Source organism: Tympanuchus pallidicinctus, unplaced genomic scaffold (genome assembly GCF_026119805.1).
Source record: "Tympanuchus pallidicinctus isolate F22 unplaced genomic scaffold, pur_lepc_1.0 scaffold15, whole genome shotgun sequence".
Classification (NCBI taxonomy): Eukaryota; Metazoa; Chordata; class Aves; order Galliformes; family Phasianidae; genus Tympanuchus; species Tympanuchus pallidicinctus.
Window position 1 is genome coordinate 6,442,429 of NW_026294669.1, and position 17,572 is coordinate 6,460,000.

A 17,572-nucleotide genomic window follows, 5' to 3' on the forward strand; every position below is an offset into this window, starting at 1 on the left:
CTCCCCGCTCTGAGGGGCCTCTTTTCAGGATAAATTCCTGACTTGCTGGGACGGGGTGTCCCCACGGGGCTCGGTGTCCCTCACACAGCAGAGCGTCTGCCAGCCCTCACAGGAGTTTCCTCCGAAACTCTCAGTCCGTGACCGTTACCCCTTCTCCGCCTCCCTGCGGTACAAACTGCTATTTCTCCATCACAGATATACAAATAAATAACGTAATCCTCAAGGCCTGCTGCATAAGGCTACCTGCAGCTAGACAGAGAATAATTAGTGAGAATTTAGTGGTGATAGCGAGGAAAATGACGTAGAGGTAAACGAAGCGCTGAAAGCATCGAGAGAAGGGAGAGGGCTGTGGTGCCGCTCCGCCGCCCGCTGCCGTGGCAACGCGGTGTAAACGAAGCGCGGCGGGCCGGCCGAGCCGCCGAGACAGGAATAGGGATAGGGACAGGGACAGGAATAGGGACGGGGATAAAGACAGGGACACGAGTAGGGACAGGGATAGAGATAGGGACACGAATAGGGACTGAGCCCGCAGCCCCGCCGCCCGCGCGCTGCGTGCGGAATCCTTGCCTCTGCCGTGCTTCGCTGTGGAAACACACGGTAAGGGCTGGCCTCGGTCTGTTTTATAGAGCTTTTTCAGCTGTTATTTTGAATTTTTTTTAATTGTTATTATTTTTTAACATTCAAAAAAGAGGAAGTTTGGCAAAGTTCAACATATAACTCTTAACAGGCTCATATAGTGACCCTTCTAATGGGTATCTGGTGTTCAGCATAAGGAGGAGTCAAAAGTGCTTGCTTCTGCAGCTGCTGTTCTGCAGAATATTGGTTGTCCTTCTGCTTCCTCCTTTGTAAGCCTCCAGTGACAGTACTGCCCGATACAGGGTGCAGCACTGTGTGGTATTAGCACTATTCCTCTCTCTCTCACACACACAAGTGTCATGCAGAATTGTTGTAATTAATTTAATCTAAGATAAGTGGATGAGTCTCTTGAGAAGGCTGATGCATGCTGAAGGCATGTTGTGTACCTTATGCTGAATGAGAAACAAAAGTCACATTCATTTTTTTGACTAACGGTAAATGGCAAAATGCTGAATCCAGCAGGAGCTACATGTGCCATTCGTTTCCACTGACCTCTGTTGTGACTTTGAAATAGAACCATTGCTAAAGGACAAGATCCTGAAGGACTCTGAAGGACAGAGTTGCTACCTGCCATCTGTTGCATTCATCTTACCATTGGCAGCGCTGCAACACTGGGCTGCTTTCCCGTTAGTAGTTCTACTGAGAGCCCTGAGCTCAAGTGCAAAGGATAAAAGGCATTTATGAAATGACTAAAAATGGGTATTTATGAGCTAAACGAATAAGCAAACAATCCCAACCCCAAACCATTGCCAGCGGTAGTTCCTGTTGGGGATAACTTGTAATAAAATGTGTAATGAATGTTGAAAATGTTATTTACCTTTAGATGGAGAAAAGTCCATGCACACATTATTCATATTAGGCACATTATTACTGAATTTTCCATTATGGACTTTATAATCTTCCTCTCTAGCATTCAGTAGCTCTGTGTAACTCTAATGAATTCAAGTCTATCTTTTATATATCTTTAAAAGTATGTTTATTTCTGTGTATTTGTACGCATATCTGACATTTTCATCTCTATTTTTTAAACTGAGTTGTTTGCTAAATAATAAGGACAGTGGGAAATGTAATATAAATACTAGCTGATATTTCAATTCACTGATTCATTACGTCATGTATTCTTGTCATTTGAGAAACAGAAGCCCAAGTTTTTCAGAAGGAGCCCAAATCCAGAAAAAAAAAAAATTGAGATTAATTTTAAGAATCTTTTGAGTTTCTTAGGATAGAGGGTTGGTGGGAGCTGCGTCGTGATTACAGAAACAGTCATCACTGAGACTTTGTTGAGATTGCAGTGTATGAGCTGTTCTATGCTCAGAAAGTTTTTTGTTATTGATCTCTTTTGCTAAGGGAGAGTTTTGATCAAATAAGGATAAGCAATAAAAGATATGTTCAAAATAAGATTTTCTTCTAAATGTTACCCATTGACTTTCTGGTCTGCTGTATATGGGTGATATCAGCAAACAATACTGAGAGTTTTCATTTCTTCATAGCATATGCTGAATTTTTGGCAATAATAATTGTGTTTGGACTGCTTTGTTTTGTATATTTGCAGGATGGGGCATTGGACATTAAGTTAAATTACAAATTTTTCATAATTTCAAGTACTTGTAAAATTCTGCTATTATCTTGTATAGGATCCCAAAGTAGTGAAGTATGATCTACTAGTTTGGATGGATTGGAAATCAATTAATGATACATGTTCTCAGGTTTCAGGACCTTAAAACATCTAAGGACAGTATGTCTGAAAAGCAGAAAATTAAGAGGAGAAGCACAGAAGGTATCTAACGCATGAAATGAAATCTCTGAAATGGAATATATGTATCTGGAGAAGAAAAAGGACCATGTTAGCTTGAGATCTTGTCATTTGTTAAAATCAAACATCCACAAAAAAATTTTAATCAAACTTAAAGTTATTTCTGCCTTTGAAAAGCCCTGAGATTTGTTTTGCTTTTAATACTTTTTCTAAATGAGTTTGTCCACATTTTTTTCTTCTATTTCTGTTTCACTGAAATAGAAGATGTAACCGGATTTTTTAAAGATGTCCTTTGCTTTTAAAAGTGGATTGAATTATTATACTTACCAAAATAACTGAAGTTATTTTAGGCTTAAGCATTCAAATGTCTAAAATTTACCACAAAAAGTATATGGAAATATTTGATTCAAATCAAATTTGCTCTTTTTTTTTTCCCCTGATACATCTCAATAATATTTTAATGGCCAAAATTAAGTATATTTGCTTTGGAGAGTGAATGATATGCAGTATACTAGTGTTTTCTGCAATGCAGCAATATAGTACTAATACACTGATGTACTGATGCAGGTCGTGGAGCTGTTGTTGCTCTTCCAAATGCAGATGAGATAGTGAAAGAAATCTGTGATTCATACAAAGCTCTAGGAAAAAGTAGGTAAGTAGAACTAATATTTAATTTGTGGTTAGGTATCCAAAAGTGAAGACAAAGCAGGAATTAGTCTGAGCCTGAAAAGATTTGCTTTGTGCCAGCTGTTAGATACAGCTATGAGTTGTATAGCATTTCTTTCTTCCCAGTGTCAATGCTGATCCTTGCAGGATCAGATAGAGGCAGGATATTGCGCTACATGAACAAGTGGGTTGGTACAACAGGAGAAACTACTCCTGGTTATGGTTTTACATCAGTGTTTGACCTAAGTAAAAACGCAATTGTCTCGCATGCAGCTTTTAAGATAGGCTGTATTTTCGACCTCTTTTCAATCAAAGTTCTTTCTTTTTTTTCCTCCCCATGCTTGAATTTTCCATTCTTCAGAAACCAGATGGCAGAAATCTGAGTCTTATCCATACAGCCTCTATTCTTGCAGGCAGGCCATAGCATATTTTATAAATGACAAAGGCACACCACCTGGTCTTCAGAATTCTTTTGACATACTTTCCTGATGATGTATTTTCATAAAAAATACATGCTGGAAGCAATCAGTTCTTATCAATAAGGGGAGATGGGCAATATGTTTTCCTATTCATACTGGTTCTTTGTCTGTGTTGTTTGTTATTCATTGGTATTTGTGATCAGTTGCTGCCATAGCAGTTAGATGCTGCTGGGGAGAGCCACGGCTTCCTAGATGGATCAAGGAAGAGAAAACACTTTGGGATTCTTGCATCTTATGAGTTTCTTGTTCCTGTTAGTCCCAAGTTGAGTGATTATTTGAACTGAGTAGGAGCCTTCCACTTATTTTCACACTGTATTTTGGTTTTTGTTTTTGTCTTTTAGCCAAAAAACACCAACAACCAGACTGTGGCCAGATAAACAAGTGGCACATTGTCAAAGTAAAAAGCAGTTAACATTACAGATGGGACAGCACACCTCTCTACCTTTCCTGGTGAAGAAAGAGATCATAAGGCATGGCTTTGACTTCAGCTTTCTGCTACAGGCCTCATGCCCAGAATCCAACATTCCAAAATGCTTTAAGGATATGCAACAAAGTAAGTTCAAGCTTAAAAGTCAGAATACTTCAATAAAGTTAAACATTTTTCATATGAATTTTTCATATGAAGTGGGCTTCAGCCATGTTGCCTGTCTTCTTTAATTATGTGTGTGTGTATTTAGGGAATGAAGGAGATAAAGAAAAGCAACATAAAAAAAGATGTTGCAATTCTGATTACTCTGTATAATAAAATAGACCCCTCATAATGTACAGTGGAATTCTAGGCAGGGCTGGGATGACGTCTCTTTTACTTCTTTTCCTCCTCCTGGAACTAATTAATTCATAATTGAATTAATTAGCTACTTGTTGAAGTCAGCAAACATCTAAAATTTAAAAGAAATAATTGTTTAAATTATTAGAATAAAATATTTTGTATTACTATATTTCACTGTGTTTTATAGAAAGTGCAATTGTAACTTTCCACTTTTTTTGTTATAGCAGATTTATAGCATAGTTCTGCAACCAAAATTAGACAAATGTCTGGTCCTCAGAACCCTACAGTTTGAAATATTTGTGTACTGAAAATTGTAGTTTGTTTTACTTCTCACTAACACTAATGTGTTTTGATTTTTAAGGTTTTAATATAGCAATACTAGAAAAAAGGATCAAGAGGTCTGAGGTAAGATTATATTATGTATAAAACTAAAACTTTAAAAGTAATGATACAAAAGAAGTCTGGGTAGTTTTCTCTGCTTGTTCTTTTCAGATGATCGTCAAGCATTTGTATAGATGTGATGATAAATATCAGCAAATGTTTGAAATTATATTAGTTTATTATATTACAGCAGGGATTATTGAGGGCTAAATGTTGGAAGTTTAAAAAGATATAGAACATCTTAAAATGGAAATACATAACTTAATTTTAGGTGTGCGTATTCTGTATGTTACACGCCTTGGATACTTAGTTTTGATCAATTTAAAAACAAAGCAGTGCAATTTTACTGTGTTGATGGGTTGTATAAAATTGAAGCCAAACTGAAGAACCAACCTGACTTTATATGGTTGATTAAAATACTATTTAACATGAAAATTTTTGAGAAGTGTAAACAGGATTATTGACAAAAAAATGTGTGGCAACTCCTGTACTTGCAGTCATGCTTGTCATTTCACGAGTCAGCGAGTCACAGCAACTGAGCTTTAACAGCCACAGCAGATCAAATTCACTGTATTTCTTAAAAAGAGGATTTGGTCTTTATAGATATTAATTAATTGTCCTTTCAACTAGAGACTTGTTAAATCTGCTGTGTACTTTAGTGTACCTACTGCAGAATACAAAAGCATTCACAGCAAGTTCTGGCAAAAGTTCATAAAAAGAGCTATGGAAAAGAAAAGCATTGCCAACTGAAGGAGATGTTGAAGAAAAGTAAGTTAGTTGATGTCAAATGTAATTTAATACAGCTTTATGTCACATCTTAGGCTCTGATGATTTCTAGAGCTTATCATTTGGGATTACAGAGCATTCAAACTAAAACCATGCATACCAGACAAAGCCTCCTGAACTGTAAATTTCAAAACATTGCTTGTTGCTTTCCCTGGCACATTCAAACCTCTGCTTGTCCGTGGAATGCAACAAAAATTTCTTGCAGATTGCTAACTGATGTTGAATATAGACATGCAGATGGGTACTCAGAGCATATGACTGTGTAATTATTTCCCTTGCATTCATATGCATAAAAGCATACGGCTTATTAGAGCTTATTTTGTCCCCATTTCCTATGTAGCAAAAAATAGAAATATTTTCAGAAAATTATTCACACTGTTCATATGAGTAATCACAATAAAGTATTTAAATTCTCAAATTTGTTCTCTTTCAAAGATGTGCAGTAACTTTCAAGTAATGGAAGGGGCAGAGAAGAAAGAGGGGAGGGAAAATAAAATACATCCTAAGCACAACAGGCTGTTGCATTAGCTGTTATGTTACTAAGTGGCTTTTTTGTAGTCATCTGTATGACTTCACTGACAAACGTAGCGTGGACTGTGGTATTTTCTAACAAAATGCTATTGAGCTGAATCTGTATTCCATCTGACGTGGTTTATGAGCTTCTCAAGTCTACACTGAACACATGGAAGACCTACATGTGAAGAATTACAGTAATGACTTTTAAAACTAATGAATAATTTATAAAAATGTTGGGTTTTTTTTTTCCCCCATGGATGAAATAGCAAACAGTTATAATATTACAGTTTTGCTTTTTAAAAATTGCTTTCATGAGATCTGGTTCCATTGGGAATATAATTTCTCTTGTAGTACATTTTAGAGGGTTGTGTGCACAGCGAGAAGAAAAGTTTGGCACGATAAACTGCTGACCAGCCTTTGAATTTGTGTATCAAGCACGCTAGATAGCATAAGGCATAGTTAAGAACTGATGATATTATTTGTACGTGTGGCCAAGGCTTACTGTATTTAGATTATGGAAAGTGACTTGTGCCTTGTAGCAAGGAATCCCACTTTCTATACCACAACAAAATGAGTAAAATCAGTAAATCTGAGAAAAATAATGTATTTTCTAAGTGTATTGATATTACATTTTATATTAGGTTAAATGTAGGAATATGTCACATTAATACATATCCATCAATATATCCTGCTCTGATGTTTTTTCCTTCACCTGTTTGGTTCTTAATGATTAGATTTTACCTTTGTCTGCTGTATAGTACATCATTAATTTCTTTTTTGTTTTAATGGAAATTGCAGTTCCATTTGCCACCAGTGACATTTCAGCCTGTAAGAACCATTCATCTTGCTCCTCTAAATGATGTTTTTGTCAATAAGCACACCAAGATCAGAAATATTTTGAATATTATGAAGTCTATTTCTCAGCCTATAAAATCAGCTACTAAATTTTATCAGTATCAGTTAGGCAATATAGTAATAAGACAAGCTGAAAAGTCTTCAGGTGTGATTGTGGCTACAATTTCTGAGAAGTTCACTCCAACAGAAGGCCTGTACTGCTTCAGCAAGAATAAATATTATGAGTACCCTAACAATAAGAAAGAAGAAATTGAAAACAATTTGAAATGGACAGAAGATGAGGCAGCTGCCGATACTGAAAAGAATGACCAGAAGTCCCAGTTTTCAGTGGCTTATGAGAATGTAGATATTATGATCCAAGACAATTTTTGTGACACTTGTCTTTTTTACCTGAACTCAAATAATGCTGTGAAAAACTGTGGAATATCCACAGCTCTGTTTCCTGTGTCAAAAAACACTGATATTTTAAGAGCTGGTGAGAAGGAAGAAAGAGAGGAGAATTCCTATAAAACTGGTATAGAAGAAAACGTTACAGACATAATACTGCACTGTAGACCATGTGAAGATGCTGAGAGTGAACCCGTCATGCTTGGTGATTGTAATTTAGATTCTTCGTGTAAAAATGAAGTGATTGAGTCCTGCCATGTCCTAGAATATAATTCTGTAGCTGCTGTAATTCCTGGAGAAGTGCAAGATTGTTCTGGAAAACAAACAGAAAATATGTGTCTTCTCAAGTTTGAAATGGAAAATGAAGCAATGTCAGAAGTGACTGCAAAAGGTCAAAGTGAGCTCGTTCCTGTTGTCCATGTTACTTTCTCTGAACAAGAACTACCTACGAAACCACGCATTGCTAAACATCCTGACAAAAAAAGGAGCACTGTTCGTAGCCTGCCTCCTCATGTCAGTCAGAGCTTCAATGTTCTTGCTCGCAAAGACAGTGACAAAAGTGAGATAAAGTTGAATAGAAACAAATGTTCATCGAAATCTAAAATGAGTAGCAAGACAAGGACACCTGAAGGCTTAGTTATTTCTGAGGAGATTTCCATAAAACATAATACACAAAAGAGGAATGCCAAGAGGCAGATTTTTCCATCTTTGCAACTGCCATGTGTGGGTTCTGAGACTTTCCTGAAGTGTCAAAAAAAAATACCTCAAGCCAACAAATGTAATTTTCTTCAGAGTTTTCAGAAAGTTAAAAAGCAAAGTTCTTCCTGCAGTTGCAAAAATCTAGTTATCTCAAAGAAACCTGTTACTCCGCTTTCTGTACAATATGCACAATCTGCTTCAGAGTTTGTACAACTGAAATACAGTGATATGTTCAAGAAAATAAATTCCAATGACAAAGGCCCAGATGTTTATGAAATGTTTGGAACTCCTGTCTATTCCCATGTGCGCCAGCTTGATCATCTTGAGAACAGTTTTTACAGAGATGTTTGTTCTGCTCCACCTGGGGGATGCACTGCTAGCACCTGCAGTTCTACCTGCAGTAAAAGAAGAGACAGCAGCCGAATAAGAAATACTCAAAAGAGAACACATTCTAAGCCAAAGAAGACCATATCTGTCACTAAACAAAAGCAGAAAGGCTTACCTGCAAACAACAACAGTATTGAATTGAGTGGTAGCAACGCTGAGCAAGATAATGTAGTATCTTCCGGTCCGGATTGTCAAATACAAACTTCAAGTAGCGTGACATTGTTTCATGGAGACACAGATCATCAGCTTATATTTTTAGAAGAGCTTCCAGAATCAATCAAGCCAAACGAAATTCTTTCAGATTCAAAGTTATCAACTATTAAAGAAGCCTCTTTGGAGCAGTCTATAGACAGTCAGGCTCTACCCAACCATCAGATAGCTGCTTCCTGTAGCCAGGGTCTTCTTCAGCCCAACGATAAAGTCTACACAGAATGTGCTGCTCTAAGTAACAATTTAATAACAGCAGACCAGAACATTTGTGTACCCCAGTACAGAGTGGATATGAATGGCTGCAAAAGCCTGGAATCAGACCGGGCCTCCTTCAAGATTCTAAATCAAGGAGAAGCATTGCCCTTTTCAGATAGACAGGAGTGTCAATTCCTTACAAACAAATTAAGTCACAGTTGGTCATTCACACCTCAGAACAGTATTTTGGCAAATGAACTCATTCAGCCTTCAATGATTCAGACAACAAATGTTACAAGCCCCAGTTTCCAGACAAGTCGAAACATTTTGTCTTGGGCAGGTAATAAGGATGTAACCGATGAGTTGCTTTGTTGTCTGGCTGCAGAATTGCTAATGCTTGAAGACAAAGACATCAGTTCTTCAAGAACAAAATATGCAGGTTCTAAAACGCAGAATACCTATACTAAAGAAGAAGGAAAAATAATGAACAGAGATGGAGAAATAGTAGATAATGATCTAGAGAAGGTAAAATTAAATTTTTGTAACTTGCTTGCTAACTTGCTTGCTCTTTTAAGTGATGCTTCAGCAAAGTGTTGGATGAAAGATGAGTCTTCATGTTAGCTCAATAATCAGTGCTTAACTAAAGTACTGGTAATATGTGCTCATTAATGACCAAGTCTCTTCTCCTTGGGCCAGCTGCCCACTGGGACTTCCAGTGTTCAGATGAGGATACTGATATTGGATGCTGTCTGTCTGATATGGGCCAGATGGTGCTTAGGCATGACTGACATAGCCAGAAACACTTAGATGCTGAGAAATTATAGTGAAAAAAAAAAGGGAGAGGCTACTTTAATTGATTTAACTACAAGTTTTGGCTTATCACGTTTGTTTAAGTAATGTTTAATTAAAGTTCAAGCTCAGAAGGCTTAGTTGGATTCTGGCCCTTGCTCTGTGATGAAACCTTACCTACTAATGATACCTGCCAGTACTGCTTCTCCTTTACCGTCTTAGATTTTCCTCCATTTAAACTACAAATCTACAAGGAAGATTAATTCACTGTGTTTCGATACACTTCCTTATGCTTCTGCAAACACAAATGCCAGATATACCTCCATTCATACTTCTAGGGATCTGTGGATGGGTGCAGTAATTATTAGTGTGTTTTTTTTTTTTTTTTTAAAGCAGTTTTTTCTTCTTGTGAATTCCCCTCCAAATTGTTTTCATGAGGCTTGGATTATATATGTTACTGGGGCAAATTAATTGTTGTATTCCCCCTTAGCAAACTTTAGCTATATGACCAAAAAATAAAATAAAATAGTAAGCCAATATATGTTCTGTTCTTGTAGGTGTTCCTTCTTCCTGGCTTGCTTTCAATGACAAAAAAGATGGGGTGCTGTAATCTTCAGATTGTTTACTATTGTGATATATATTTGAAAATATTTATGTAGTCTTAGGTAGCGTAGCCATTGTATCGATGTGCCAGGCAAGGATTATATATAAATGTAATTCTGTAGAAAAGATTAATGCCAGGTGAGAGTTACTGTCTGTAAAAAATAACAATAATATGGGGTCTTTTTCCTCCTTTCCTTTTCCTCACACTAACCATCATGTTCCAAGCAGAGTTACAGAAAATCCTTTCTGGCATCAAGTGAAGAAAGTGGACTGCTGAACTTTGAGGAATCTACTCACGTACCAGGAAGCAATGTAAATAACAAAGACACTATCATGTGGACAAGAGGTGAAGTCCTTGGAAAGGGAGCCTATGGCACAGTAAGTTGCAGTCTCAGTACGCTAGGGGATGCACCGGTTATCTCAGAATTATGTCTTACCTTCTAAATGACTACTTTCTTATTCAATAAATAACTTAAATATTTTGCATTATACAGTGAGACACGACAGGTGACAGAAAAAAAAGGAAGTAATGTAAAATAAGTAATCGTACACTTTAATTTCATGTTTCATTTTAATAAATGCTAGTTTTGTTGTAGGTGTACTGCGGACTGACAAACCAGGGACAATTAATAGCTGTAAAGCAGGTTCTTTTGGATACGTCGGATCGACTGACTACAGAAAAGGAGTACCAGAAGCTGCATGAGGAAGTTGATCTTCTGAAGACATTGAAGCATGTCAATATTGTAACTTACTTAGGAACTTGTCTGGAAGACAACATTTTAAGTATTTTCATGGAGTTTGTTCCTGGTGGCTCAATTTCCAGTATTCTTAATCGTTTTGGTCCGTTGCCAGAAATTGTCCTTTGTAAATACACAAAACAAATTCTAGAGGGGGTTGCATATTTACATGACAATTGTGTCGTTCATAGAGATATCAAGGGCAATAATGTCATGCTCATGCCAAACGGAATAGTGAAGCTAATTGACTTTGGCTGTGCCCGGCGCTTAGCTTGGGTCAGCCTCAGCGGCACACACAGCGAGATGCTCAAGTCTGTGCATGGGACTCCATATTGGATGGCACCAGAAGTTATCACTGAATCTGGATATGGGAGGAAATCAGACATCTGGAGCGTCGGCTGCACAGTGTTTGAGATGGCAACAGGAAAACCACCCCTGGCTTCCATGGACAGGGTAGCAGCCATGTTCTATATTGGGGCTCACAGAGGACTGATGCCTTCCCTACCTGATCGATTCTCTGGAACTGCAGTGGACTTTGTGCACGCATGCTTAACCAGGTATGTAACTTTTTAACTGAAAATCTTTATGAAATGAATAGCAAATTAATTGCAGCTTTTTACATATATCTGAAGATCAGACTTTGTCACTAGGGAGAAGCATGTTATTTAGTGGGCATGGTAGTGGCCTCAGAGGCAGGAAGCTTGAATTCTAATCTTTGGATTAGAATTGTTATGGTTAAATGTGAACCATGTAACAGTAACCAGAAAAACTGTTGTCAGCAACATCATATACACTTTGTCTCAGAGAGAACAGTATTTAGAAGGTGGTAGGAATTGTTAAGGTAGAAGGAAATACACAGGTAGAGTTTTTAATACAGTATTGACCTTATAAACAAACAAAATAAAAACTGAAAGTCAACAACCACCAGCAGCAAGAATGAACAAAAACCTCATGTGTGTCGATAGTGGCAAAAGTTTACTATATCATCTCATTGTGCCACAGATGTAAGTGACTCCTTCATTCTTTCTTTCCCATTAGTTTATTATTAAGGAAATCAGCATCCTTTATCCTTTTGCCTGTTTTGCTTTTGAAATAAGTCCAAACTGAGGGCTGAAAAGGTTAGTTCTTAGTTCTAGAAATGCTGTAATTCCAAATGGCCTCGTTAATGTGAATTACATTGATTGGAGATGACAGAATAGACTGACAGACACAAGTTCAGGCAAATCATTGTCATGTTCCTTAAATTTTTTCTGCACCTGAAACAGCCAAATTTACAGGATTACTCTGTTTTGGAAAGATTTTAGTGGAAGAATGATTTTTTATTCCACATTTATAAGTCATAAATGCCAACTGCATCTTTCCACAAATTCTGCCATCCTTTCTGTCAGTCTTATTAAAAAAAAAAAACAAACACAAAAACAAAAAAACAAAGAACAAATTTTGAAAAACAACCCAAAAACGACTAATCTCTGGAGAAATAAGAAGAAAATAAATGCCTTAGTATGCATTTAGCTTTTACAAATAGTTACATTCCATGCATGCACATCCATTTGATGTACTGATTTTTCAAATCCTCAATGCAGAGATCAACATGAACGCCCTTCTGCTCTGCAGCTGTTGGACCATCCCTTTTTGAAAGGAAGACGGTGAATCGTTCAGACCTCCTGTCAAGTGAGTAATACATTTTCTATTACGAAAAGTATTTCTGCTTGTGAAAAAGATCAGAACAAACTGGAGTTAGAAGTAACAGCAGAACATACTGCAGATTGGTTGTGTAGACAGTGAGTCTATTTTTAGACAGTGCTTAACATTTTGTTGTCACATCTGTACTCAATGGAATGGGCATTCATTCACTATGAACACAAGGGCACACATTTTGTTGTTTCTGAGGAGATTCTAGAGGGGAAAAAAACCTGCTACCGTGAGCACATGACAAGTAAGGTAAGTTGGGAGTTCTGATTTTCTGTAAAAACCTATGGAACATGAATGGTATCAGCAGAAAGCTTTACAGATGCAAAAAGCTTTGTGAAAGCTCTTCTCAAACTCATAGTCTTTAAATGTGTCTGTGAAGATCTTGTTGAAACTCCAAACCACACAATTATGTTGGCATAAAACGTACTGAAGTTGTTCAGCTAGATGGGCCTTTTAACTGTAGCTGGTGAATGGAAAAAACTGTGCAGTACACACATACCAGTCCTTCTTATCCTTTTCTGTGGAGGTTTATCAACCTCAGGATACTGTGGTGATAATGACAAGAGATACCCAGCTGCACACAGATGTACTTTTATTAAGCTAACATCAAGGCAATTTCCTAGTCTCTCTAGAATTATGCATCTGAGATTTGAGACCATCTTCTTTTTTAACAATGCATGGGATTTTATGGACAGTTTTGTGTTACAGATGGATTGAGGTTGGAAGGGACAGCTGGAGATGGTATATTCCAACTGCACTGCTTAGGGCAGGGCTGCAGACACAGATTGCTCAGTTACTTTGGCTTTTGAGTATCACCAAATATGGAGACTCTACAGCTCCTCTAGGCAACACGTTCCAGTGTTCAAATCTCCTCATACTGAAAATATTTCAGCAGGCTGTCTTGTATTTCAAGTTGTGCCCACTTTTTCTTGTCCCACCACTGGATAACACAGTGGAGTCTGGCTCTATCTTCTTGATTGCCCCTCATCAGGAATGGATACACATTGATAGGATTCTCTTAGCTGCCCTCTTCAATCCAAATGACATGCTGTAGTTCTCAAGCTTCTGTTTGCTGATACAGAGCAGCAGAAGCATAGAAGCATTGCCTTTCTCTTGTTTGCAAAAGCTGTAAGGTACCATTTGAATCACTCAAGAAACTACTACTAATTTTGAACATCCTTTACCTGAGACTTGAACTATTTTGAGAAACACTTGAGTGAGCACCATGTAGATGACATAGTCTTAGTCTGCACCTTTTTACGGGTAGTTACACTAACTGGCTACTACCTACTATTAACTGAATGCAATGAGAATAAATTTGAAAAATATTCTGATACATCAATAGAAGATGATGCAGGTATCAGCATTCAGACTGTCCTCTTCCTGGTGGGGCTTCTTTCTCAGTAAAGACTTTGGGGGAATAAGACACAAAATGTGGTGAACTTTATGATGTGAGTGGCTGGGTTCTAAGAAGAAATGCAGTAAAATTCAGCCCTGGAACTTTTAGGGGCTGAGCCCTCAGAAGTTAAAGGCCCTGATTTCTGCACCAGCAGTGATATCAAAAATGGGCGTTTCACAAAATGGGAAGAAGGAAAGCAACAAAAAGTTGGTTTGTAGAACATCAACTTTCTACAGAGCGTCAAGCTCTTCAATTACTTAAATAGCTTTTAAATCTTATATTATTCCAGTAGCCTGGCTTCAGAGAGCTATTTGGTCTAAATTTCATAAAAATGAAGAGAAATCAGTACTTCTAGCAAAATTCTTTATTAATAGTTTCTGTAGGTATGATGTCACATTACAGTAACAGAACATCATGCCAGTATAAAGAGAAATCTTAGCATTACAGAAATCTTCCAAGTTTAAACAGTTATCAGTCCCATTTTGAGGAATACCGGCTGGTCCTCCTGTCAAAATCCATGGTAACTTGAGCATCTTCACATTGAAGTACCTTGCTGAATAAAGGTAGAAGCCCTGGCACATGAACTCAGGTAGGATGTACATAATTATGTCCATAAAGTATATAAATTCTTCTAAGATTAAGGTAATGTCTCCAAAAAGGCTGCAACGTAAACATGAGTTTTTGTTTAACATGAAATGATACTGGGAACAGGGAAAAAGTGGGAATGCTTTAAGACATGCAATTAATTATAAATGTTCAGAGCTATGAACCTTCCTCCTTACACACATCCTATATGCAAAACTAACATCCTCTGCTAAAGTCTGAGCTCCCTAATATTCACGTTAGTAATTGTTGTTTAGAGTTGGAATGTAATGTTTAGTTCAGCTAATTAAAGTTAATTTCCATTTTTTTAATAAGCATTAAAGTTTTTAAACCTGAACCTGAGAATTTCACCAGAATATGAAAGTGAATTTTTGCTTTTGCTTAACTGGATTTAGAGAGAGAGATCGTTGTCCAATGCCAGTGCTTGCAACAAAAATTCCTTAAGCTTAAGCATGTTTGAGACCCAAGGATACACAACTGCATACCAGCCACTTGTTCAGCACAGCTAAACAGTCATGTTGATTTGGGGCATCTCAAGCAGCTCAGCTGGGTCTGGCATAGTAGAACATTCTACAGGCAAGTCTGACAACTGCATATTTCTGACATAGGGAGATGACAGATTTTTCACATCAGAATCCAAATAGTTCAGATAAACTGTTGAAAAAACCTTAATTTTTTTTTTTTTTTAAATATATGATGACTGACTCAGAAAAGGGACACTTGCCTTATGATTTATTGTATTTAAGGAGGGCAAGCCTTCAGTTTTTTCTTTTATACATAGCACAGTATTCCTAAAACTGTGGGCCAGAAGCAAAAGAGCAGTGAAGAATGCATTATAAAAGCATGCAAGCTACCAGGGAGCAGGTACAGCTACACTGTAACACCAAGATTCCTCAACGTTTGGAGTTAAAATTCGAGCGTGTGAAAGCACGTCCCTTTACCTTTTTAGAGGATACCTAATATTTATTCTATTAATAACATTTAAAGCTCTGAGCTGTCTCTCAGGAAAAAGTTAGCTTTCTTAAGACTTGCCAACCCAACTATTCTGCACTGGTCTTGAAACTACAGACACCAATGACATTAAAATATTCCTCTCAAAATACATGCACTGATCTTTTTCTGAAGGACACAGACATCAAGCCCAGAAAACCCACAATCTTTAAGATTTGGGCTCAAAACTACAATCACCTTGCACGCCTTTCTCACAAAGTTCAGCAGGAACTGGTGCTATTTGCTACAACCCTATCTCAAGTCCAGTTCTTGCATTCAAACTAAAAAGATCAAAATCTCTCCTGAGGAAATGATTCCAACCCCCAGAGCAGACCAATCTTTTCTCCCCTATTTCCCAAAGGGACCCAAGCCATGAGGCAGCTTCAGAAAGTGAGGTTTACAGGTATTGCCAAAACAGCCTCTGAACTATGGCAAGAAAATTGGTTCAGTCTGATTGGGGGAACATAAAGGAACAAAAACCAAGTACCTCCGACTTTTAAGAGTAAAGATTATTGATTTAATTTCACTCTATCCAGGTCTGCAGGCTATTCCTTCTCCAGGAATGTCATTCCCTGCAGCAACATGAGGGAGAACTTCTCGCTCTCCCCTCCAGCCCCCCAAAGCGTAAGGAGTTAAATATTTCAGAGAAAGGATGGATTAATTGGCTAGCTCATCTTAGAGTAACTTGGAAATCTTTTAGATTTTGTTTTCTATTTTTAGATCTCAGAATGTGTATTTACAACTGCGATTAAAGAAAGCAAACACATTGTTTCTTCAAATCCCCTTTACACAAAGGGGACTAGGAACCTTTCCACCCATGGTTTTACAAAGAGAAGGTTCCTGTCACTCCCCTCCTCCCCTTTCACTTTCCTCCCCCCAGCCATGAAGGTACCAAAAAACCAAAGCGGTATCAACCATGGCCAATCCCTTTACAATTAAATTCACACAGGCAGAGTTAGGGAGCAGACACATGCATCGCTCCAGATGCCATAAAAACTTCTAGAATTTGCCTCTGTTGTGTGCAAATACTATTTACCATGTGTTCCTAAACCTGAGCACCATACAGTGAAGGAAACAAAGGAAATAAATTATGCTTCAAATTTAAAGTAGTTCACTATTTGATTGATTTAATGGAAAATACTATTTTTGCTAATAACAAAAAAGATATTTGCATTACAAATGAAGTCAGAAAACTGAACATAGGAAATGGGATAATTTCTGCACAATAGAGGTGAGGTAGGGAATTTTATTGAAAATATCTTTTTTTTTTTTTTTTTTTTTTTTACAAGTTCTTAGAAATAAAGTTCTCTAATCCCACACAAATGTCTGTACCTCAAAAATTCAGCTATGCTAATATGAAACATTTATATTTACAGTTTGCCAAAAGAACATACAGGACTGCCGGTTTATGCAAATACCGAAGTACCAGATCACAGTGAGATACATGTCAGCACTTCCACCATTAGGAACAGAACTAAGATTCAACACACAAAAGAATCTCACTATTCTCTAAACCTCCTATCTCACAAAAAGGGAAGATTTTCAATAGTGTTGTAGCAAGGTCTCCACTAATACTTCATTTTACAAATTACATAATGCATGTGCTCAAATTTACAACAACAAAAAAACCCTGTAATCAGTGAGGAACAGAATAACAGTGTTGTCAGTTAGCCTTTTATTGCATTTATTCAGTGAGGCTGATGCTGATCCCATTAATTTTCACATATTTCAAACACCTTACCCAGGCTGAAATCCACACCACTCAATGATGTGCAGTGGGCTTCAGCCAGGGAACACTGGCATCTTGTTGCGTATCCTCTCCCTCCCTCTCATCCTTCACTACTACCACACCAAATTTAGCTTCAAACACAAAGACAAATACAGTTTCACATATTTACAGTTACACTGAAAACCAAAACCAATGAATTTTATGGACTTTTTTTTTTAAATAGAGAAACCAAAAATCAGTTTGAATCTCAGTGTAGCATAGTAACATTTTGTCCACAAGAATTCACAATTTCCTAGAATCAAAATAGGAAA

At 37.3% G+C, this 17,572-nt stretch overlaps 2 protein-coding genes across 8 annotated transcripts in view; one reads left to right on the forward strand and one right to left on the reverse strand.

The window, feature by feature from the left end:
- The first annotated feature begins 66 nt into the window (after positions 1-66).
- Positions 67-14,201, forward strand: MAP3K19 (mitogen-activated protein kinase kinase kinase 19). The gene is made up of 9 exons (XM_052674808.1): positions 67-597; positions 2,343-2,413; positions 2,957-3,041; positions 3,876-4,087; positions 4,665-4,708; positions 6,785-9,244; positions 10,340-10,489; positions 10,708-11,405; positions 12,432-14,201. The coding sequence occupies exons 2-9, from the start codon at positions 2,374-2,376 to the stop codon at positions 12,496-12,498; spliced, it is 3,756 nt and encodes a 1,251-aa protein (XP_052530768.1). The 5' UTR covers positions 67-597; positions 2,343-2,373; the 3' UTR covers positions 12,499-14,201.
- An 87-nt stretch (positions 14,202-14,288) lies between these two features.
- The window catches only part of CCNT2 (cyclin T2), a 27,358-nt gene continuing 24,074 nt past the window's right edge, over positions 14,289-17,572 (reverse strand). For all 7 annotated transcript variants that reach the window (XM_052674842.1, XM_052674843.1, XM_052674845.1 and 4 more), the window contains one exon: positions 14,289-17,572. This exon is cut by the window's right edge. The gene's annotated coding sequence lies outside the window, so the exon portion shown is untranslated.